The sequence below is a fragment of the Schistocerca serialis genome, chromosome 2 (genome assembly GCF_023864345.2).
Source record: "Schistocerca serialis cubense isolate TAMUIC-IGC-003099 chromosome 2, iqSchSeri2.2, whole genome shotgun sequence".
Taxonomy (NCBI): Eukaryota; Metazoa; Arthropoda; class Insecta; order Orthoptera; family Acrididae; genus Schistocerca; species Schistocerca serialis.
Window position 1 is genome coordinate 620556633 of NC_064639.1, and position 24373 is coordinate 620581005.

The window sequence follows — 24373 nt, forward strand, 5'->3', positions numbered from 1 at the left end:
TTTTGTATCACCCCGGTTCCCAGAACATGAAGATAGTCGTTGATTGTGCATATTGTATCACAGACACAGTCCTTTTGACTGTTCAGAGATGTCACTAAACCTGCCCAAAGATGTAATCAACCATGCATGAGACGCGCCTATTAGACGGAGGAGGTCCGACAGCCGATCAGTTACAGTCATTCCACCAGGAAGGAGGTACACGGCTCGTGTTGTCTGTAGTTCAACCATGCCTAGACGGTCAATACCGCGGTTCGATCGTGTCCGCATTGGCACTTTGTGCCAGGAAGGGCTCACAACAAGGGAAGTGTCCAGGCGTCTCGAAGTGAACCAAAACGATGTTGTTTGGACGTGGAGGAGATACAGAGAGACAGAGAGACAGGAACTGTCTGTGACATGCCTCGCTCAAGCCACCCAAGGCTACTACTGCAGTCGATGACCGCTACCTACGGATTATGGCTCAGAGGAACCCCGACGGCAACACTAAAATGTTGAATAATGCTTTTCGTGCAGCCGCAGGTCGTCGTGTGACGACCAAAACTGTGCACAATATGCTGCGCAACTTCACTCCCGACGTCCATGGGGAGGTCCATCTTTCCAACAACGACACCATACAGCGCGGTACAGATGGGCCCCAGAAAATGCCGAATGGACCGCCCAGGATTGGCATCACGTTCTCTTCGCATGTGCCTTCGACCAGACAATCGTCGGATACGTGTTTGGAATCAACCAGGTCTGACTAAACGCCTTAAACAAACTGTCCAGCGAGTGCAGGAAGGTGGATGTTCCCTGTTGTTTTGGGGTCGCTTTATGTGACGCTGACGTACGCGGCTGCTTTCATGGAAGGCACCGTGACGGCTGCACGATAAGTCAGTGCCACCCTCCGACCGACAGTGTAACCATATTGGCAGCGTATTGACGAGGCATTCGTCTTCATGGACGACAATTCGCGCCCCCATCGTGCACATCTTGTGAATTACTTCCTTCAGGATAACGACATTACTCGATTACAGTGGCTGCATGTTCCCCCTATATGAAGCCTGTCGAACATACCTGGGACAGATTGAAAAGGGCTGTTTATGGACGACGTGACCCACCAATCACTCCGAGCGATTTAAGGCGAATGGCCGTTGAGGAGTGGGACTATCTGCACCAACAGGGCCTTGATGAACTTGTGGACAGTATGCCACGACGAATACAGGCATGCATCAGTGCAAGAGGACGTTCTACTGGGTATTATAAGTACGGGTGCGTAGAGCAATCTGGACCACCACCTGTGAAGGTCTCACTGTATGATGGTACAACATGCAATGTGTGGTTTTCATGAGCAATAAAAACGGCGGAAATGATGTTTATGTTGATCTCTATTCCAATTTTCTGTACAGGCTCCGGAACACTCGGAACCGAGGTGATGCAGACCTATTATTTTATTTGTGTATTAAGATCGGAGTTCTCCAACTACTTTGCTTTTTGAATGAAAGTACTTCCAGTATCCACGAAGAAACTAATATAAGTCTGAAAGATTGCGCCTACTTCTGTATTTTCAGTTCAAAAATATTTTTTCAAAGTTGTAGAAGAGCTCGAATCATCTATGCTCTTAAAATATCAGGCTCTCAGTTTTTAAAAGCCTTTCTACAGCAGATGTGAGAAATAACTGTAAAGTATTTACATGTCACAGCATCAACAAACTGAGAAAATGATTTTAACGTTTCCCTTCATTTGGCAGAACAGGAAAGGAAGAGTGACTATATATTTTCAATACTAACACTTTAACATCTACATATCGTAAGCAATTGGATGCTCTTTTCATGGCATTATGAAGGACATGGTTAAAACAGCTGGCTTTGAGGATTTTTTCATTCTCATTACTTAGTAGTTCCATGACTGAATGGTGCTTGCCATAATTTATATTGGCACCATCAGCACAGTATGATGATATATTAATGACATTCAAATTATTTCACTCCAGTGAATTTGTAACAATCTGTCGACATCCATTGCAGTTTCGTCTCCCTTTTGTACGAAATCCAGCACCTTGTTTCGAATTCCACCAAAGGGGTCAAAGTATCATATTACTACTGGAAACGTTTTCCTGTTTAGGTGACTGGAAGCATCTGTTGCTAAAGAAGAGAACATGCTACTCTTTTTGGGGCCATTTAAAACTTCCAAAAAATCGTTCACTTTACTTGGGGCGAAAAAGTTCATCATGATCATTTCAGCCTCAGTTCGCCGGCAAGATGTTGTCTTTGACACATCAAAATCACTGTAACTGTTTTTTGAAAGTTTGATCGCACAATCCAAGTTCCTGTAGCTGAGATTGTGTTGTACTGTTTGGTGGATTAATGAAAAGTTTATCAGCAACCGTTTTCACGTCGTCGTTTTTTAGGCCTTGAGGAGAACTGAACAGATAGTTACCTCGGATGAAGTAGTGACATTATTTGCTTTGTTTTTGTGACCTATAAACATACAAGAAGTTAATTCAAAAAACTGTCAATTACTAACTATTACACGCTGAACAGTAAGACATATATTTTTTTAGAATGCATAGTCATAATTTATTACCTGATGTATTCATGTGCTGTACACAATTGTTCTTGCCGCCATGTGCAACGCTAAAATCACGTTTCCAAATGGAGCAGTTTGCTGGTCCAATCTAGCAATATAAAGCTACCTACTTCGTAAGATATGAATACATATACTTTGTTCTCTTATTTGGTGGCGTTTTAGCTTTGTCCTCGCTAACCATAATAAAATCTTGAAGAACGATTCACTGAAACGAATTCACGTCTAACCACCAAGCGTCGGTTGACCATTTCTAAGATAATCGATAGATATAATATCGATATAGAATCAGGTGTCTCTACTGTCCAACGTTTCAACGAATTCTGACCGTGCGCGCAAAATTTAAATGCTTGAAAAATAATTGTGCATGCATAAAAAAACTGGAGAAAACCGCACAATGATCTTGAAAATACGGCAGCCGGGAGATTATGAAAAAATATATTCAAATACTAGAAATCCCGGGAAATACGGGAGAAAGTTGGTGACCCTAAGTACCGTGCTAGTAGAGAAACTACAGCAAAGTGGTTCATTGCATTCGTAAGGTGGAGTACGTACGTGGAATGGTCACAAAGCGCTATTTATGTCCTCGGAAGAAAGAAGTTACGCTACTATTGTTATGTTTGATCACAGGTACAATTCTGCAGTCTTCAGTCTTGGTAACGCCTGCGCCACGGAACCGTTGCGTGACCCTAGGCCAGTGAAAACAAATGGGCTGCGCCATTTTCTTTTCGCTCCCCTAGTGGTTTGTAGACATGTTTCTGCAAAGAATATAAAATAAATACTTACTCAACATCCCTTTTTTTAATTTAAAGGAATCTGATTCAGTTGTACTACGGATTTATTCAATCCAAGGCGGGTTTTGGAACCTTAAAATCCCATCTTAGAGTGTATAAAATTACTGTGTTTGATCAGGCATAACATACTGTAGGGCCAGTCAGTGCAAGGGGCTCGAAATCACTGCGTCTTAGTCGGGCAGGCGCACGCTATGAGCTCCACCCAAGATGCTGTTACTTTTTCGAGGTGACAATGAAAACTTCATGACCACACGTAGGTTCAGCTATTGTGACGGGTTTAGTACCGAGGCAGTCTCGTAACATTACTACTAGAGAGTCTGTGAGGTGCAGTATGGCGGCAAATTAAAGTAACACCACAAGGATGACACCCCTACTGTCGGATGGTGGTTGCACGGAGATGTAACGACTATCGGTCATCCGGTGTACCTAGCGCGAATGATGTGCGTAAAAATGAAGGCTGTACCTGCGGTGGCTTGTGCAGAGCGTAGTTGTGGGTGTACAGAACGGGAGTATAGTGGAACTAGTGCGGCGGCGGCGTAGTCCCCGGGGAGAGCTGGGCCACTTGTGGACGTGTGCCACAGCCGCGGCCACACCTCGGCCCCCCTGCTACTGCCTGTGCAACGCCGCTGCCTCCGCCTCTGCCGCGGGTATCGACCGCCCCCGCACGCCGCCCCAGAAACTGGGCCACCTCGTGGCGGTGGAGGGGGAAGGAAAAGGGTGGGGGCGCGAGGGCGGAGCTCCGTGACTCACCACGCGGTAAGGTGACACCCGTCACCCCGCGCTTGCTGCCATCCTTCTTCTCCTGCTGTTCCCACTTGGCCTCCTGCCGTCATCCAGAAACTTGCTATGTGTCTTCCATTGCTAGTTTGCCATTCTTGACGACGCGCAAAACTGTGGCTGGGTGATTGTTTCTCTTTCCACAGAGAATTCAGTACAGCCAAGAGGGTATATTTACAAATACTTGCAATCTTGGTGGAAGAGGTGTGCTAACAGGAGGCACAGTACGAGCTGTAATCAGGAGTTCTAATAATCAAGTCGAGAAAGTCAAGCTGCGGCCATGAAAATTGGTGATGGTTTTATGCTTCTTTACATATTCACCCTTAATTATGGTACATTTTCCCCAACGATGGATGAATTGGCAGAGACCTTGTCTTTTAGAGGTCTACATTGTAGCTGCTAAGGAAACTTTCAACATCTCAAATCACCTCGTCGTCAATTTGGAAACGCCTGTCACTCGACCGTTTATGTTTCCAAGGAAAGAGATAGAAGCCTGGGTGATGTGATAGGAGAACATGGCAAGTGAGGCAACTTTTTGTAGTACAAAAGCAATATGTGTGACACTGTCCTGTGGAAAAAGAGCTGGGACTTTCTCTTGGAGCAGAAACGCCCTCTAGGGCAGATTTCAGTGACTCCTCGTGCAGACAGCCCCCTTAATCTCTCCAGGACGTTCTAGTACTACGATCCTGTGACGATTTGCCCTTTACGCGAATTATGTATTTGCAAATGTTTTTTATTCCAATCTTTGATCACAATATCAATTCTTTTGACAATGACCGGTTTCAGTCCGTAATGACCATCTTCAGATCTTTTCTACACCATGCCCAAAAGTGATAAGGCATAATAGCGTCGTCAAAACATATAAATATCATCAGCACAGCATCGTCACATAGATCAAAAATAAGGTGTAGAATAGGCCACATCGTCCACACAGTCATTATTGCAACTGGCTACTGAAGAATGTATTTGCACCGCAGTACGGTAGTCCCAAAAACAGGTAGAATCACCTTGCCAGATGATGGATGGGTGTCGGCCTTTTTCGGCGGTGATGAATTCACACGTTTCCACTACTTTCTTGCTCCTTTGCCTCGGGCTCAAAATGATACACCCTGCACTCGTCCATAGCGATAATAAGGGTAAATAATCCACCTGGACTGTCCTTAAACAGCGGCACCATTTCCGCTGACGCCGCAGTTTGGCGGGCTATGAGCAATTACGGAATTCGTGCAAGGTGTTGAAAACTAATTCATGACTGATTTCCACTTTTTCCGCTATCACTTCGACAGTGATAAGCGAGTCCTGGAGCACCAGGGCTTCAATCCCCTTTGCGATTCTCGATTATTCACGGAAAGATGGTCTGACACATCGTTCTTCGGTATTCAGACTTGCTTGATCACATGGGAAGCGTATGTTGACCTATCCAGTGTCTCATATGATAGCGTATTGTTTTCGTACGCTCTCACTAATCAACTAACTCAGCATGGACTGTAGCAGCGCTCTTCTCTTTGAAGTCCTAACCCCGAATTACCGCGTGATACTTTATTTATAAATTGGCAGCGCCATCTTATTTTGGCTGATGTAGTGGCTGTTGCGACGCCACAAGTGCAAGCATGTACCTGCAGACAAACCATTTACTTAACTTCCTTTTTTTAGGTGATTATTAAAATTTTGTGGCTATCCGTCTCACGTTCATAAGTTGGTAGCCCACCAGATGAAGCCGACAGTCAAAGCCAGCATAATTTTTACTGTAAAAAAAAGACACTGGTAGGTCGAAACATTCACAATTTTAGAACGATGAACAGCAAGGGAAGTGTGCGTGTTTGTGCTTCGTCGGCAGCTCAAGCATTCTCCTGCTTCAGTCAGCGATGACATATCGAGTAACGTGGTCCCTGTGTTAAACAGAGGGAGGCGTCTGGCTGGCACAGACTCCTCTGAAACAGTATGCTCCTCAGCCCGGATGATAGCTTCACAACTACACAGCAGTGGGTCGTTTCCTTTGCACAGAAACTTAAGTATTCTTAAACAGTGTTTAGCACGCGATTGAAATCAAGGAGAATGTTGGAAAATTTACTTTCTAAACAATTCTGTTACATAAAATAATTTTTAGTAGCGTACCATATAGGTTGTATACAAACGATGACTCAGCTGCCCCTACCGATGTCGTTTAATGCACCCGTAATGTTATATTGGGCCTTAAAACACCAAACGTGAGATTTTCATATTCTTTTGCTCGCTACGTCCAAACTGATAGTCTCACAGAAAGAACATCAATATAATCGCTTTGTAGGAAATTAAAAGTAGTTAATTGAGAGTAGTGGAACACTATTTCCCAAGATAACATCGACTTATCTTTAGTCATCTCTGTCTCACTGCAGAATTACTTTGTGGATAGAAGACACTTTAACAGATGCTGATATCGTGTCCCAGAAGTTTCTGCCTGTAGATATATGACTGCGAGATGGTTAAGTGTCTCCATTCGCAATCGGTAATTACAGCGTTCAAATCCCCGTCCGAGGCTCGAGATTTTATTTGTCTTCGGTTTCCCTAGATTGACTAAAGACAATGCAAGTTCCTGGTGCGGTCCCTTTTATATCTTTGACGTATCCTTGCTTGTGCTCTGTCTGTAGTACATAATCGACGGCAGTTAAATGGTTCAAATGGCTCTGAGCCCTATGGGACTTAACATCTGAGCTCATCAGTCCCCTAGAGCTTAGAACTACTTAAACCTAACTAACCTAAGGACATCACACACATCCATTCCCGAGGCAGGATTCGAACCTGCAACCGTAGCAGTCGCGCGGTTCCGGACTGTAGCGCCTAGAACCACGTGGCCACCGCGGTCGGCGGCAGTTAAATCCCAGTCTTCCTTCGTTCCTAGATACAAGGTGCAACTAATGCCGGTGGTGTTATACCCCAGCTTCTGTCCGTAATGTCATTCGGTTTTCATACAATCTAGCTTCCCGCAACTTAATGTCGCTGCAGAGTAGGGATCATTCTGGAAAGTTAATGGTGTCCCAGCCAACTGACGTTCATATCAGTTTAGAAGTATGCGATATAAATTATAATAAATTACATTTTTGTCTAGTGGTAATATACGCTATAGCACTGCAGCGTGATAAATTTGCTGTCATGACAGCCCAGTTAATAAAGTTATACAAATAGGAGCACAGATGCAACACGTAGCTCATAAACGAAATCTGAGGAATGACTAAGATGAATGGCTCTGAGCTCATAGCGGGGAAAGTAAAATAAACAGCAGATGACAGATTGCAAGAAAAGAACGAACGTCCAGGAAAAAAAAAACAACGTTGAATGAACGTGACAGGCACAGTGGATGAATAGACAGAGGCTTTTTGTAGGTCAGTGGGGCTCGGGCAATGTACAAACATCCATCCATTCTTTTGTTGGCATTGTTTTCTCATGTGGGATTGCCTTTGGTCGGTGCCTGCAGCTGTTAATTTACGGATAACACAAATTAAAATTGTATAAGTTACAGAATGGTTCACAAATTAAGAAGTTCAAATCAATTCACATAATGTAATCGTGTAAATTTATTTATGTTTCTCATCTTTACTGTGTTTTACGAAATTTTTAAAATGTATTTATATGGACAGTAATGCTGTTTCCTAAAATGAAATATTGTCTCCGTCTTTATTCCGCCGGAGACCATACAGGACCACGTCAAAACCGAGTATCTCACTACACCTTCCTTCATCTGTTAACTCTGCTGTTCCCTCTATTCTACTGCCCGTTTTCTTCCTTCTATCCTTTGAATCATTTTATCCTGGTAACTTACTCTCTCCTTTATGTACTCTTTACATTTTGTCCTATCACAAAATTCTTAGTTATTCATCGTGTACATTCTTAAGTCAACTTGGTTTGTCCGTTCAGCCTACTAGGGCTCATTCTTTTTCAGCATCAACAGAGTATTTAAATAGTGTTTTTTTCACATTCGTCAATAACTTTTCATGCCAGCTCTATAAGTGTTTAATGGTTTATCCTATGTTCTGTAAACTAATATCTTCCTCACAATCTTTCCTTGTCATTTTTTCTTTGCATCGATCCTAACATTAGCGTTTGGGGTTTCTACTAACCATTTAAATCAACGTGCTTATTTATATTTTTTTTGTATACTAGTTGACAAACACGATGTCGCCTGGGTCTTCAGTTTGCAACTTTATATTAGAAACGAAAACAAAAAATTAACTGTGTGAAGTATTGAAAAAATTTATTTCCAAGAATTCATGAAGACACCTTTGGAATTATGACACAGCAAATAAATTCGCATAATGTAAAAATTATACGTGTAGTATCCAAGTTAAGAAACATGACCGCGGACAGTTTCTGTACTCTGGGCGTGGACGCTACGCGTATCTAGAAGACGATTTGGTAAACATCTCTATGGCAACGCCTCTTCATAGCTCTATAGACGGCTAGCATTTTCACCCACAGCCGCTTGCGCTTCGCAGTTGATAGCTGTTTGATAGAACTGCCAGGTGTCAAGGATTTCCTTAAGTTGAGTCGGCTGTAGAACTGTCGTGTAATAGTACAGAATAAATGTATTAAAACTTTATGCACGATGCGGAATTTTTTCACACGTTTTATGAAGTCATATCTCTTGAAGTATGTGTTATATAATGGTGTATTTGGGTATGTACATTCAGCGCCGTATGTGGATACTGTCTGCGAATAGGGTTAGTATCAGCTTAAACTTTGTGTTCTGTCTGATGGCAGGTCTTGTCATGGGGGAAGCCTCGTCAGAGAGGTCCACCGCATGAGCGTCTAGGGACGAGATTCCAGGGGTGGTTTCCCGTCGCCTTCCACTGATGATGATGAAATGATAATGAGGACAACACAACACCCAGTCCCTAAGCGGAGAAAATCTCCGACCTAGCTGGGAATCGAACCCGGGCCCCTTGGCGTGGCAGACCGCCGCGCTGACCACACAGCTATCGGAGCTGAGTAGCACAGGAACAATAAATTCAAACGTCAAGTATGATGCAGCAGTTTTTCCCTCATCTCAGTCCTTATGACGTCATATCTCCTGATCTACGTGTCATACATTGATATAACTTTGTAGGCACAGTCAGCGGTATATGTAGATACAGTCTGGAAACTCTGTTGCGAATAGAGTCAGTAGAAAAGAAGTAATAAATTTAAACATCATACACAGTGACCAGTTTTCCAAGCACCTCAGTGTTTATGACGTCATATCTCCTGAAATATGTGTAGTACCATTATATACTTTTGCAGGTGCATTTGGCAACATATTTGGATACCGTCTGCGAAATTTATTGCGAATACAACTAGTAGCACAGAAGTAATACATTTAAACGTCATGCATGATGGGGCAGTTACTCACGTATCTCATTGTTTATGACTTAATATCTTCCGAAATATGTTAGACGAGTAGTGAGTGGCTTTACCTCCCCTCCCCCCTCCCCCTTGGACTGTTGCCTGACAGTAACTCATATGTGTATGTATGAATTATGTCTAATTTTGAAGATATAGTCTTATTGTTTGTCATAACCTCTGATTTTTCTTCTTCAAAAGATTTCTGTGGTTCTACTTATTTTGCTTTTTGTTTAAGTAAGCTGTCTGCCTGAATTGCAAAATCCTCTGTAAACAATACTTTTTTAAAAAACAAAAAAATTATATCTTTTCCAGACAATTTGTACTCCACTTTTGGTATTATGTTTTACCAAATTTTTTCTCCATTCTCTGAGTACTGTTACAAGTGAAATAAATGGTTGTGGCTCCGTCACAAGGTGTACGAGAAGCATCTTTATTTCTTTCCTGATAATGAATAGTTCTGAACACCTGTGTCTGTTTTCAAACCATCCGTATAGTGTATCAATACTAGCGATAACCTGTGTGCAAAGAATGTCCCTGCAGTGATGGTGTAAGTAGCGTTATGGCCAACTTAGTTGAGTTGGCAGAAGAGCCACTTTGACCATCACTGGAGGAGCTGTTTTTGTACATAGTCTGTCACCTGTATTGTCACACTTATGGTACGAATGGTGTGAAAATGGACACAGGTGTCCGAAACTAGTTACCATCAAGAAACAAAAAATGATACTTCTCAATACAACTTATGGCTTAGCTACAACCATTTATTTCAATTGTAAAACAAGGCGCGGACCTATTTTTCACATGTAGCATGCTGAAAGTTCGTAAAATGTTATAAGTGAACACTTAAACATCTATTCTTACTTCTCGAAAGGCTTACAGAAAACTGCAGCAATCTTCCGAATAGTAATATCTGTAGGTGTAAACCAGAATTCCTTGGATTTTCTTGCAATATGAGATTCAGGTCATTTGTTCTGAACAAGATCTGTTTTGGGACCGATGACCATGGCAGTCTGGTCCCTTTCATCCCCCAAACCAACCAACCAACCAAGATCTGTTTCTCTTAAACCCTGCTTTATATTCCCACAATTTCGTACCCACCCTACCTTTAATTTAGTATGGGGGAACTCTTGGTAATGGAAGAGCTGCTCCTTGATTTTATCAAGATCGTTCTGCACAACGTCCGACTCAATCGCAGTAGCAGTTACTTCTGTAAAATATCTGGGAGTATGCGTGCGGAACGATTTGAAGTGGAATGATCATATCAAATTAATTGTTGGTAAGGTGGGTGCCAGGTTGAAATTCATTGGGAGAGTCCTTAGAAAATGTAGTCCATCAACAAAGGAGGTGGCTTACAAAACACTCGTTCGACCTATACTTGAGTATTGCTCATCAGTGTGGGATCCGTACCAGGTCGGGTTGAGAGAGGAGATAGAGAAGATCCAAGGGTTATTTGGTAAGCGTGATAGCGTTACGGAGATGTTTAGCAAACTCAAGTGGCAGACTCTGCAAGAGAGGCGCTCTGCATCGCGGTGTAGCTTGCTGTCCAGGTTTCGAGAGGGTGCGTTTCTGGATGAGGTATCGAATATATTGCTTCCCCCTACTTATACCTCCCGAGGAGATCACGAAAGTAAAATTAGAGAGATACGAGCGCGCACGGAGGCTTTATGGAAGTCGTTCTTCCCGCCAACGATACGCGACTGGAACAGGAAAGGGAGCTAATGACAGCGGCACGTAAAGTGCCCTCCGCCACACACCGTTGGGTGGCTTGCGGAGTATAAATGTAGATTTCGGCATTTACGCAACGGCTTCGTGAAAGGGTACCTTCACCTTCACATAGTTGACAGTGGTGCTAAAAGGAGACGGCGCACACTCGATATGGAAGCGGTCGTGCCTCACCATGTTGAAGAGAACCCATCAGCGACTACACGAGCAATTACGCGTGCAAATGATGTTGCTCCCGGCACGTTTGGTATGTTGTGGATGACCATCTACTACATCCGTACCCCCTCCAACACTCCATACCACCTCTCATACTCACAAGCACATGAATGAGACTCGAAGCAGGTGAGAGAAGTAGGATAGATGTCAAATGACATCATCCAATCCGACGTAAGCACCGCCCACCATTACTATTCTGTTGCAAACCTACCTAGCAAACATGTTTTCAAACGGCTGCAGCAGGGGAACGGTATGTTTCGGGACAAGGGTTCCTGTTCAAAATACACTCCTGGAAATTGAAATAAGAACACCGTGAATTCATTGTCCCAGGAAGGGGAAACTTTATTGACACATTCCTGGGGTCAGATACATCACATGATCACACTGACAGAACCACAGGCGCATAGACACAGGCAACAGAGCATGCACAATGTCGGCACTAGTACAGTGTATATCCACCTTTCGCAGCAATGCAGGCTGCTATTCTCCCATGGAGACGATCGTAGAGATGCTGGATGTAGTCCTGTGGAACGGCTTGCCATGCCATTTCCACCTGGCGCCTCAGTTGGACCAGCGTTCGTGCTGGACGTGCAGACCGCGTGAGACGACGCTTCATCCAGTCCCAAACATGCTCAATGGGGGACAGATCCGGAGATCTTGCTGGCCAGGGTAGTTGACTTACACCTTCTAGAGCACGTTGGGTGGCACGGGACACATGCGGACGCGCATTGCCCTGTTGGAACAGCAAGTTCCCTTGCCGGTCTAGGAATGGTAGAACGATGGGTTCGATGACGGTTTGGATGTACCGTGCACTATTCAGTGTCCCCTCGACGATCACCAGTGGTGTACGGCCAGTGTAGGAGATCGCTCCCCACACCATGATGCCGGGTGTTGGCCCTGTGTGCCTCGGTCGTATGCAGTCCTGATTGTGGCGCTCACCTGCACGGCACCAAACACGCATACGACCATCATTGGCACCAAGGCAGAAGCGACTCTCATCGCTGAAGACTACACGTCTCCATTCGTCCCTCCATTCACGCTTGTCGCGACACCACTGGAGGCGGGCTGCACGATGTTGGGGCGTGAGCGGAAGACGGCCTAACGGTGTGCGGGACCGTAGCCCAGCTTCATGGAGACGGTTGCGAATGGTCCTCGCCGATACCTCAGGAGCAACAGTGTCCCTAATTTGCTGGGAAGTGGCGGTGCGGTCCCCTACGGCACTGCGTAGGATCCCACGGTCTTGGCGTGCATCCGTGCGTCGCTGCGGTCCGGTCCCAGGTCGACGGGCACGTGCACCTTCCGCCGACCACTGGTGACAACATCGATGTACTGTGGAGACCTCACGCCCCACGTGTTGAGCAATTCGGCGGTACGTCCACTCGGCCTCCCGCATGCCCACTAGACGCCCTCGCTCAAAGTCCGTCAACTGCACATACGGTTCACGTCCACGCTGTCGCGGCATGCTACCAGTGGAGCTCCTTATGCCACGGCAAACTGGCTGACACTGACGGCGGCGGTGCACAAATGCTGCGCAGCTAGCGCCATTCGACGGCCAACACCGCGGTTCCTGGTGTGTCCGCTGTGCCGTGCGTGTGATCATTGCTTGTACAGCCCTCTCGCAGTGTCCGGAGCAAGTATGGTGGGTCTGACACACCGATGTCAATGTGTTCTTTTTTCCATTTCCAGGAGTGTATTATGTACTTACTTCGTTTTACAAATCCTAGAAGTCTCTAATTGGAATTTGTGAACGATCTGTACAGTAATTGAATGACCATGAGTGGTGAATGTTATATTCTCTTGGGAGCTGTTACATCGCGAGTAAGTCTACATTGCACTCGTCACACTGGCAACTGCAGACACACACGTACACCAGACATACGAATGTTCGATCAGAGCAATATTGGTTCAAATGGCTCTGAGCACTATGGGACTTAACTGCTGTGGTCATCAGTCCCCTAGAACTTAGAACTACTTAAACCTAGCTAACCTAAGGACATCACACACGTCCATGCCCGAGGCAGGATTCGAACATGCGACCGTAGCGGTCGCGCGGTTCCAGACTGTAGCGCCTAGAACCGCTCGGCCAGAGCAATATTCATCGCTTTCCATACATCACAGTACGAGGGAGAACTTTCATTTGTGCAGAGCAAGTGAAGATATTAGCAACAGTAAAATCAGTTAGGTATTAACTCTCAATTTCCAACAAGTTTAAATATACTAGGCAAATAATGAAACCATGTGGCGTGTCCTATGTTATCTCGGTTGATACATCAGCAGTTTCAGCATTAGCCTATGTGACATGTCATGAACAAATAGTGTTAAAAATTTCTGTATAGCAGGAGGACATTTTATGAGAATAGTCCTTCGTTAATGTTGTTAATCTATATCAGAGCAATAATTGCAAGGCATTCGTGATATTCTTGAAGTTTTACTATGCTTTAAACACAAAACTGCGTATAGTTCACTACAACAAAGAGGAAGAACTCCAGCGACAGGCTGCCCAGCCTCCTTCCTCAGCTCATCTCCTCGTTTACTTTCTGCGTCGCACTTTGCCGCCCCCTGGAGAACAAGTTGTGGTGTCGCGGCTCGCCGCAGCTAGTCGGCGAGGGCAGAAACTTGTGCCCCTAATGGCCTCGCGGCATGTGTATATTTACTCCCCAGAATTAATGCGGCTTACTCAGCCATTACGCTAGTGTTGTCCTATGCGGGGGGAAAGACCTTAATTTGTGGGCAGACGTCACTTCCGTCCGAGAAACTTTCTCAAGTGAGAGGATAGATTATGTGCAGTTAAAACCATGATAAATATTGTTTTATAAAACAAAAACACGAAATGGTCCAACTCGTATGAAACTCTTAGTCCCTAATGATCTTTTGAAAACCATTATTTCACCGCAGTCCTGTGTAAGGCTTGTAATTTTATCTTCTTGCCGATGAAAGTTTATGCTTCCTGTCACTGTCCATATTTACAAGCAGGCCATTATCAACTTTTTTTCATGTGGAAACTTAATAAATCTCTGTCTATGATGGTGCATCTGATGTCTACATCTACATACACACCACAACTAGTAAATTTCTTTCCTGTTCCTCTCGCAAACGGAGCGAGGGAGAGATGACTGACTTTATGCCCCCGTATGAGGCCTAATTCCTCTTAAGTTCGTGGTCGTTACGCTAAATGCACTTTGGCGGCAATAGACTCGTTCTACAGTCAGCCTCAAATTCCGGTTCTCTGGGCTTTCTCAATAATCCCTCTTGAAAAGGACGTCGTCTTCCCTCCAGGGATTCGCATTTGAGTTCATGAAGCGTCTCCGTAACACCTGAACACTGATCAGACCTACTGACAACAAATCTAGCAGCACGCCTCTGAATTTCATTTGTTGCGATTAAGGTCTACTCTAGGTTGCTTCTAGCCTGGATGATAATGATGCTTTTAGAGTACTATGTCCTGAAATTGCTTATTTTTACTCCTTAGAGTAATTTAGGTTAATGCTCTCTTGAGGTTGCACTAGAGCATATCTCGCACCACATCTAGCCGTTTTCTTTCTTGTTCCTCTCGCAAATGGAACGAGGGACAAACGACTGATTTTATGCCTCCGTAAGAGTCCTAATTCCTCTTATCTTGCGTTCTCAGTCGTTACTCTACACCAATAATAGCAGGAATAATCTCAGATCACAATTAACGCATTAGACTGTTTTCTACGCTTGAATCGTTGCCTGATCTTTAGTAATGGGTGAATTTTTAAATGGTGATCCATTCATACTGAAATGATACGCAGGGTGTTAGGGATATAAGTACAGAATTGTGGTAATTCGTACGTTAATATGTACCCACTTCATCGCGTTAGTTGCTTTTTCTCTGCGTATAACAGTCCAGAGTGCTTCCGTTATCCAGGGATTCAGATTGATAGCTAAATACTTGTAGGTTGGTTGGTTGGCTGTTTTTGGGGAAGGAGACCAGACAGCGAGGTCATCGGTCTCATCGAATTAGGGAAGGACGGGGAAGGAAGTCGGCCGTGCCCTTTGAAAGGAACCATCCCGGCATTTGCCTGGAGCGATTTAGGGAAATCACGGGAAACCTAAATCAGGATGGCCGGACGCGGGATTGAACCGTCGTCCTCCCGAATGCGAGTCCAGTGTCTAACCACTGCGCCACCTCGCTCGGTAAATACTTGTAGGACTGACTTCGATTCTCAGTGAAATTAGTCCATTTCTAAAGGCTTGCCACATGCAGTCCACCACAGAAAGTAACCGATATTCCGTTCTGCAGCTGTCGTTGCGTCGTCCCACGGCTCCTCCTCAAACAACTAACGAAATGAGGGACGCGTGACTGAGGTCGTAATAGGTCAACACAACCCATATGAAGTGCAACACAGATTCTAAGGCAAGTTAAATACACTGCCGGAACACAAAAAAGATTCAACGCCCTAAAGGAAATGTCATTTGACTGACAAGTGAGGTGACAGATAGTACATCACTGTAGGAAAATGTGATAACAAATTTAGACCAAACGATGCACACGTCGCAGTAAAGGGTGCCCAAACAGTTGCATGATTACACAGTCCGCCGCCCTCTGGTGGCAACTCAGGCATGTGTACGACCACAAAGGTGCCGAATGGCATCCTACGATAGAGGGGCCTGAATATCTTGCGCGTTTTGTTCTGCAATGATTCTTGCAGCCCCTGGAGAACGAGTAAATTCCCACTTCATCGTATGTGTTCCGTTAGCGAGAGATCAGGTGATCTCACTGGCCAGGGCAGTAGTTGTGCACCACGTTGCGTTGCAACAGCAGCATGTGGTTGTGAATTGTCCTGCTGAAAAAAACACATCGCATTCCTGTCGAAGCCTATTAAATGTAGTGGGCTCAGGTTACTTTATCTACAGAGAGCTCAATTGTGACCGAGAGTTGTACCTGATGGCCCCACACAACATGAATCCCGAGATGGGACCCGTGTGTAGCGGGCGAATGTACTCTGGAATAGGCAGTTCACGATGTCTACAGCATACGAGAACACACACAGAACGGCTATGGGTCACCTAATATGAAATCACAGTTCTTCAAGAAAAGGAAACTTGAAAATGTTGAACATCCACGTGATGAGCCACCAGTTGCGTTCCCTCCCTTCCGAGGCTCTACATCCAGCGAAATAGAAAGAGTCACGGAGAGATGAGGTGGCAGAGCTGTTATCCGACCTCCTAAGAAGATAATGCAATTGCTACGGTCTGTTAAGGACGGTCTCGGCCTCAATATTCCTGGTATTTACAACATCCCATGTGAGTACAGAAGCAATTACATCGGTCAGTCCATCCGCACCGTTTCCGATCGCTGTTCCGACAGTTCGTGTCCATAAGGGGTGGCATAGTAACTATGAAGATAACAGCGATCCACTCTTATGAAATTCCGTAAATACCACAACAGTCTTTGATCGTAAATATCTGTTTATTCAATAAACAAATATTTACAGTCAGAGACTGTTGAGGTATTTATAAAATTTCAGTGTATATTCAGTCGTTTTCTCCTCACTCCATACGATAATGTAATAGAGCATAAAATCGGTTATATTTTAGCGAAGTAACCTCAGCCATGCACTCTTCAGTGACTTGAGGAGTGTACATATGTAGCTCAGCGATGGCTTTTCGTCCTCCTAGATACTGTATCACATTTGTAACAGCGATCCGTATAGTTTCCTCGCGCAAAACAAGAGTACCCCGTGCCAGATCTACAAGTTGCATAGGAGTCACAAATTAACTAAAGTTCGGTCTCTTATACTTTCGATATCGACCTTCCCTAAAGTTCTAAAAAGGTTCAGATGGCTCTGAGCACTATGGGACTTAACAGCTGAGGTCATCAGTCGCCTAGAACTTAGGACTACTTAAACCTAACTAACCTAAGGGCATCATACATCTCCATGCCCGAGGCAGGATTCGAACCTGCAACCGTAGCGGTCGCGCGGTACCAGACTAAAGCGCCTAGAACTGCTCTGCCACTGCGGCCGGCTCCCTAAAGTTCTACCTTTCATTTCTCCCTTCGTTCCATTCAGTAATCCCTCTTCGTACGTATGAAATAACTAATAGCAGTTTAAATAAGAGTTTTGGGAACTTTCGTAGTTGGTGAAATCATGCAGACACCCATAAATATTAACATTTGTATGGTCACCAGTCATTCTCTTAACAGTAATTCTCAAGACCACGAGATGTGACTCGCTACGTATCAGATTCATTGACGTCAGCAGTGTAGCTAACAGTCAGCGTAGTAAAGACTAGATTTGTCACAGAGAGAGAGAGAGAGAGAGAGAGAGAGGGGGGGGGAGGGAGACAGAGAGAGAGAGGGGGGGAGGGAGGGAGACAGAGAGAGAGAGAGAGGGGGGGGAGGGAGACAGAGAGAGAGGGGGGGAGGGAGACAGAGAGAGAGAGAGAGAGAGAGAGAGAGAGAGGGGGGGGAGGGAGACAGAGAGAGAGAGTGGGGAGGGAGACAGAGAGAGAGGGGGGAGGGAGACAGAGAGAGAGAGGGGGGGTGAGGGAGACAGAGGGAGAGAGAGAGAGGGAGTAGGTGTCTGTCCCAACTGAATGAGTTCGGCAGGTACACGCAAGGCCTTTTCACGATTGCGCATATCTCACCTCCACATAATTTTCTGTCTCCGTAAGACACATTGCATAAAAAAACCATGACACCGATGATTAATAAAATTGAAGCTTCATTGTAGAAAAATTAATTCTGATATTACATGTTTTCTATTTTTTATCGTAACATACATTGCAATGAACATTTGTAATACGGTAGTATTATGTGTCGTGCTACGAGTGGAATACAGATCTTCCTTTCGCGCTAGTGTTCTAATAACTGCACTCTCAAAGTACGCCTAACAGGGCGATATAGAGTTTCGACTTGTTACGTCCATGCTTACCAGTCACCATGGAGGCTCGTCTGCTAGGCTCCATCTCCGAAGATATTGAGGGAAACAAGTGACAAGGTGAAAGTCTGAGTTAGTCACTGAGGCGTTACGGATATCGCGAATGATAGTGCACTGCTATGCAACACATAGGAACCTGTCTTAGAATCCCATTCCGGCGTGCTCTTTCAAACAGTTACAAATAATTTCTGTTTGCAAAATTAGTACTGTATGTCATCTGAAATAGGATCATCATCTGCTAATTTCATTCGACAGTGTTCTTAAGGGCGGTAGGACGTCGAACGGGCCATCTTGGAGCAGGAGAGATACCACAGGACATTTTAATTTCCACTATCTATACTTTTACGAATAAATTCATAAAACTTTGTCAGCATGACCCGAAAGGATTCAGGTTTCACAATCATAGCAGTATAAGTTTAAAAACATAACAAAATAAATTTTTTTACATGTGAAAGTTTATCATTTTTTCACTTCCGTTTGTTGCTATAGGTACACGTTTCTTCATAAGTAAGAGAGATTCTTCGATGAATTTTGCACAGCATACAAACCATACTTACAGGTGTATGAAACTCTAGAAATTATTTAATTTATGAAAAAATGAATGTGCTGTTATATTTTAATCTTCATGTTTAGAAAAATCTCAAATTTTATACATATTATATTTTTACATATTATATTTTTTTATACATATTATATTTTTGAACTTCCACCACTATAAGTGTAAATCCTGAATCCTTTCTGGTCATTCTGACAAAGTTTTATGAATTTATTTTTAAAAGTATGGACAGTGGAAATTAAAATGTCCTGTGGTGTCTCTCCTGCTCCAAGTCGTCCCGTTTGACGTCATACCCCCCTTAAATGGATACACATTTTTCTATTGAGTTCTAGTTGGATAATACAATACAGTCAACGGGACGTTACTGACCAGACCGGAACAGTCGATGTCTAAAGGAAAAAGGTGCAGGAGTATATCGACATTTGTACTTCAGTTACTACATTTTTTTCCGTTAGGAACTGTCATTTTTGTAATGAAGTATCCAATTAATAAAACAGCGACTACTCACTTGGTACTATCTGCGTCATATGAATATGAAGCACGTTCTTTCTCGACTCTGTTAAGATGAAATTCGAAATGGTAAATGAATTAAGTTCTTCGATGTCTTCAGTACTTTCGGTAAGTATGATGCAAACCGTAAAACAGTCAAAAGCTTAACTGAAGCTGAACACGAAAAAATTGCTCCATTACGGCTGTAACCAAATCTAGCTATCCTGAACGTTTTAAGCTATGCAAAACAGTTAAAGTAAATCTCTTTCGATTTAACGCAGCGCTAAACAGTCTGCCGATGTGGCTGTTCCACCAAGTAATGTGTCATTATGTTACAAAAAATTGAATTCCTACGTACCTTGACACAGAGCTTCGTTTAGAAAAATGCCTAACAACTTAGAGGAAAACATGTATTAAGAATCTGTCAATGCGCAATTCCGGTTATCAAAGCAACAAAGTATTTTGAGTGGAGTAAATAAGGACTTACATTTAATTACATGCTTTCGTTCAGAATCCTTAATTAATGACATTAAATATTATTCAGTGATTAAGTTGCATCGCTCTTCATCTGAAATAATACTGAAATAGACGCTTTCCATTTGTTTTATAATCGAATGCAGACACATGTGGTGTTGTAGTACTAATTACAAAATTCAATTCTTATTAGTTTATGTTATGTGAAGCCTTTCACTGAAACCAATACAAGCAAGATTTTCAATGCACTGGAGGGACAATTACTAAAACATCAACAACCATATATCATATTTGAAAAGGGCAACAGGAAACTAAGCTCTTCTGCTAAAAGCATGGCTGCGTTTTCCCTAAATGTGTGTGTGTTTTACGAACACATGAATTATAAAATTTGAAGAAAACATTATCACCAAACATTAGTGCAAGACGGCTATGCTTCAACAGGTTGTAGGTTGCAAATACTTTACTTCTTTGCGCATAGCCGAAACCAAAAGTTGTAAAAGTGTTTGTAATCTAGAAAAGAAAAATTTGCGAAACTAAAGATGAGCGTATCTTGTTGACCTTCTTTGATGATGCAAATAAAAGCGTGTTAGACGCTCAGCTAACCCGCATTTTATTGTGTTTCAGCATATAATAATAGACTACTTATTATTTAAAGAACTACTATCGAGAGACGGCCGAACAAATAAATGGAAAACTTGAGTAACAATAGAAGCTGAAGAAATGAACTGAAATTTGTGCCTCGGCTGGGACTTGAAGCTGAGTCTCCTGCTTTCTTGGAGATGTGCTAACCTTACACCACCGAAGGGGTATAAGTAACACAGCTGCAAGGATTACTCTGGTCCAATGTCCTCCATAACACAAACTTCATATCATGCCTTCAGACTAACTTGCTATTCTTAAATCGTCAATATTGCCAAGGCTCTCCGGTATTGGAATAGCAGCCAAGCTTTGTATATAATGGGGAAATTTAATTCCATCAGATCAATAAATGGAAAACTATTCAGTTGCCAAAGCATAACCCTCTGCGCAAGAGATTAGTCGTATCATCTCAGTTTATCCACATATAATATATGCACTATTAATTTTTGAAAGGTTTTGCTACTCCAAATCGTTGTCATTTTGTCAGGTTTCCGACGTAAATTTGTTTGCGATATGATCACTAATGTTAATATTGCCTTCGCTCTGAGCAGTGACTAGGTAACCCAGCAGATCACCACACGCCAGACTAGTTTATAGGTACTGCGATTACACGACTTGCACAAAGAGCAGCGTTTTTATCCATAGCTAAAGGAGCCAACACACAAAGGGCATCGGCTTCTTCACAGAAGCAATCACCTGACTATAGTTTCCCTTTTCTGATGGAGCTCATACATGAATAAAATTTAAGCTATCAAACCTTTGGCACACTACACTCTTAAAAACAAGCTTTTTGAAAACAATTAATTATTAATCTACTCATAATTTATCAATCTGCGTCTACTAACATTTGAATATCAGTATTTTTTTTTTAGTTTTGAATCTACCACTTTCGTTTTCTTGGTGTTATTCCAGTTTCTAGGATCAACTTGGGACGAGCGTTTTTTCCTCTCGGAGTTGGCATAGACTTATTTTTGTAGCCACTTTCATTTGGCAAAACGTCATTGCCACTGATAAGATGGAAAGCAAAGTTCTTCTACCACGTCTGCTTGAAAATTAGCAAATTTCCTTTCCCTGTTGTAACTGTATATCAAAGACATTTATAGGTACCGTTTCTCGGAAGCAAACGGTGTCCTCACTATATACAGCTAAGTTTTGAAATACACGGGAGTGCTTACCCTCGATAAAAATTAGAGGATACAATGGGTAACTGTATGAAGCTCTGACTTAATAACTAAAGAGAAATATAACTAATAAGAAATGGTTGACGAGTAACTACCACTCTTACATACATCGCAAAAATGTGCAGTGCTAATTTGAAAACAGTCCATGATTCATTATTGAACCTAAGGTCTGAGAATATTGATTTCATCAGAAGTAACTGCATTGGCCTGATGACTATATTGTCGCAGAAGAAGCTGAGTAGCTCCGTGGTGTAGTGGTTATGATACTAAACTGTTGTATGGAGGGTCGTGAGTTCAATACTCCCCTGACTGTACAACTTGAACTTCTATATTCGTTTCGAGTACATTCTAGAGGTATCCACAAATTTCAAGAATCATTGTACTAGAATGTTCTGTAGCTGTATATATACTGTACGTGTTCTGGTCGGAGGCAATTCGCTCCGCGCTCTTGTATGTGCAAGTGCTGAATAAACCTTCGTTAAGTGAAGTTAGTGTTCGTCATTTATCCAATTACACCTTCTTCTGCGTGACAATATACTTTGCTGTTTTTAGAAATGAGACTGTACTTTATACTCTGCAGAGACTAATAGTATAACTTTTTATCTGTTGCAGATATCCGTGCCTGACCCGGAGATTACGGTAAGGAAGAAAGTTTTCAGTCTCTTCTATTATTACAGTAGTTACGAAATCATCTGTAAAATTTTTGTTTTGTTATTTACGTACAAATATCAATTTTTTAGGCAAAACGATGGCTACGCATTACGTCCCTAGTTTCAGTTTGAATTTTGTCAGACATGCACCGAACACGACAGCGCGAAACAAGTAATCGAATGTCGTCTTTCTTACGGCTTGACGCAAGTTCCTATACCGTGCAGCACAGAGATCAATGTGAAGACGAAGAAATGCGCCTATGAAAATATAACAGCCAAACTACGAGAGATTGTTTCCTGAGGCATCCTTAATATCAAAAGTTCGATTCTGCTCGATTCACCAACAGAGTCATACGACCTTCTATTGACTAAAACTGTATTTGTTGCCAGCGCTTCGTCTTCGGGAGACACTTTAGGTACAAGAAACGCATTTGTGCACTTATGTGCCGGACAAGTGCCTACTATTTTCACAATGTCGTTGCTATTCTCATAGATTTATTTATCCAAGAAAATGACACATTACTTTTTCCTGCTACGACAACCTGAATACCGGTATCATTAATCAATGTTTCATTTATTCGTTTTCCAGAGCAGCCATAATTTTGATGTAGCAAGATAGAGGGACATACTGAATGCTATCCTGCAGAATTGGTCACCATTTGGTATCACAACACCTAAAGACGCAACTCATTGTATCAAGTACCCAGCACTGTAATTGTTATATAGTTGTTAACTGGATATAATGTTTTTAAATCCTAAAGCTAGAAAACATAATGCTACCAAAAATCTGCTCTGCGTGATGGCGGGAGGAGATACAGCCCACGGAGCCGTGTACTGCATTTCCGGCCGTATTGATTGATCGGTAGCAATTTCGCATTCCATACATCAGAGAACACGTTGCTCGCGGTGGTATCCGCAGTTAGCTGTCTCACAGAAATTAACGCAATAGTCAATCAGAATGCGATTTAACTTTGCATATTGCTACTCATTTCTCTTTCGCAACTCATCCGCGACGCGTGACTCGCAGTATGACCACAGCCCTGAACGCACATCAGTTAACAAGGTCTGTGTGGCACCAGGCTATTCATACGTGTTTGTCTCTGTGAACACAACAGCTGGAGATCGTAAACGTATTTCCTGTCACTGTGCGTTAACAGACAGAGACGAGTGAGATCCAATGGAGCGTGATTGTTAGCGTCCACATCCGAGATTACGCCTAGATCGCTGTAGGGGATGTTGTTGGAGACTTAAAACGTCAGGCAAGCGCTGAAATCTATCGTCGATATCGTACTTCAGAAACTTCAAGTGAAAGAGACTGCTGAACTCTTTGGTACACACTAGAAACAATTCATCGTACAAGCATTACTACTAATAGAAGTGATTTCCATTGCTACTTAGGTATTGATCTCGCTGACACAAAGAGCTGTGAGGGGCCGTACAGGATGATTCAGTTGCTTCTATCGCTGGATATTATGCAGCCCACAACGTCTTCAAATGCAACGCTCACTTGCTACGTGCAAACTGTTAGTCCTACAGAAAAAAATGAGCTGGACCTTTTCTAGGAAATTTAATTTAGTTTAACTTTGTACTGGGATATGTTTCGCTGGAGCCCATGGTTTTCGAGTTATTCAAGAAAACCGCCTTTGAAAGTCGCTTTTGTCAATTTCTCCTGAATACTTAGAAAACTCAGTCTGTAGCGGAAACGTATCCAGGTACAAAATTTAAGTACATTAAATTTCCTACAAAAATGTGCTGTTCATTTTTCTGTAGCAATAATACACTACAAGTCATTACAATTGTTACATCAAGAAGAAATGCGGATGATAAACTGGCATTCACTGGACAAATATATTATACTAGAACTGACATGTGATTACATTTTCACGAAAATTTGGATGCACAGATCCTGAGAAATCAGTACCCAGAACAACTACCTCTGGCCGTAATAACGGCCTTGATACGCCTGGACTTTGAGTCAAACAGAGCTTGGATGGCGTGTACAGGTACAGCTGCCCATGCAGCTTCAACACTATACCACAGTTCATCAAGAGTAGAGACT

The 24373-nt window shown here is 43.0% G+C and overlaps 1 protein-coding gene across 1 annotated transcript in view; it reads left to right on the forward strand.

The window, feature by feature from the left end:
* The window catches only part of LOC126456287 (uncharacterized), a 1473557-nt gene that overhangs the window by 603060 nt on the left and 846124 nt on the right, over positions 1–24373 (forward strand). The window contains exon 3 of the mRNA XM_050092039.1: positions 22277–22303. Coding sequence (XP_049947996.1) covers positions 22277–22303 — 27 coding nt within the window. The remainder of the gene's footprint in view (positions 1–22276; positions 22304–24373) is intronic.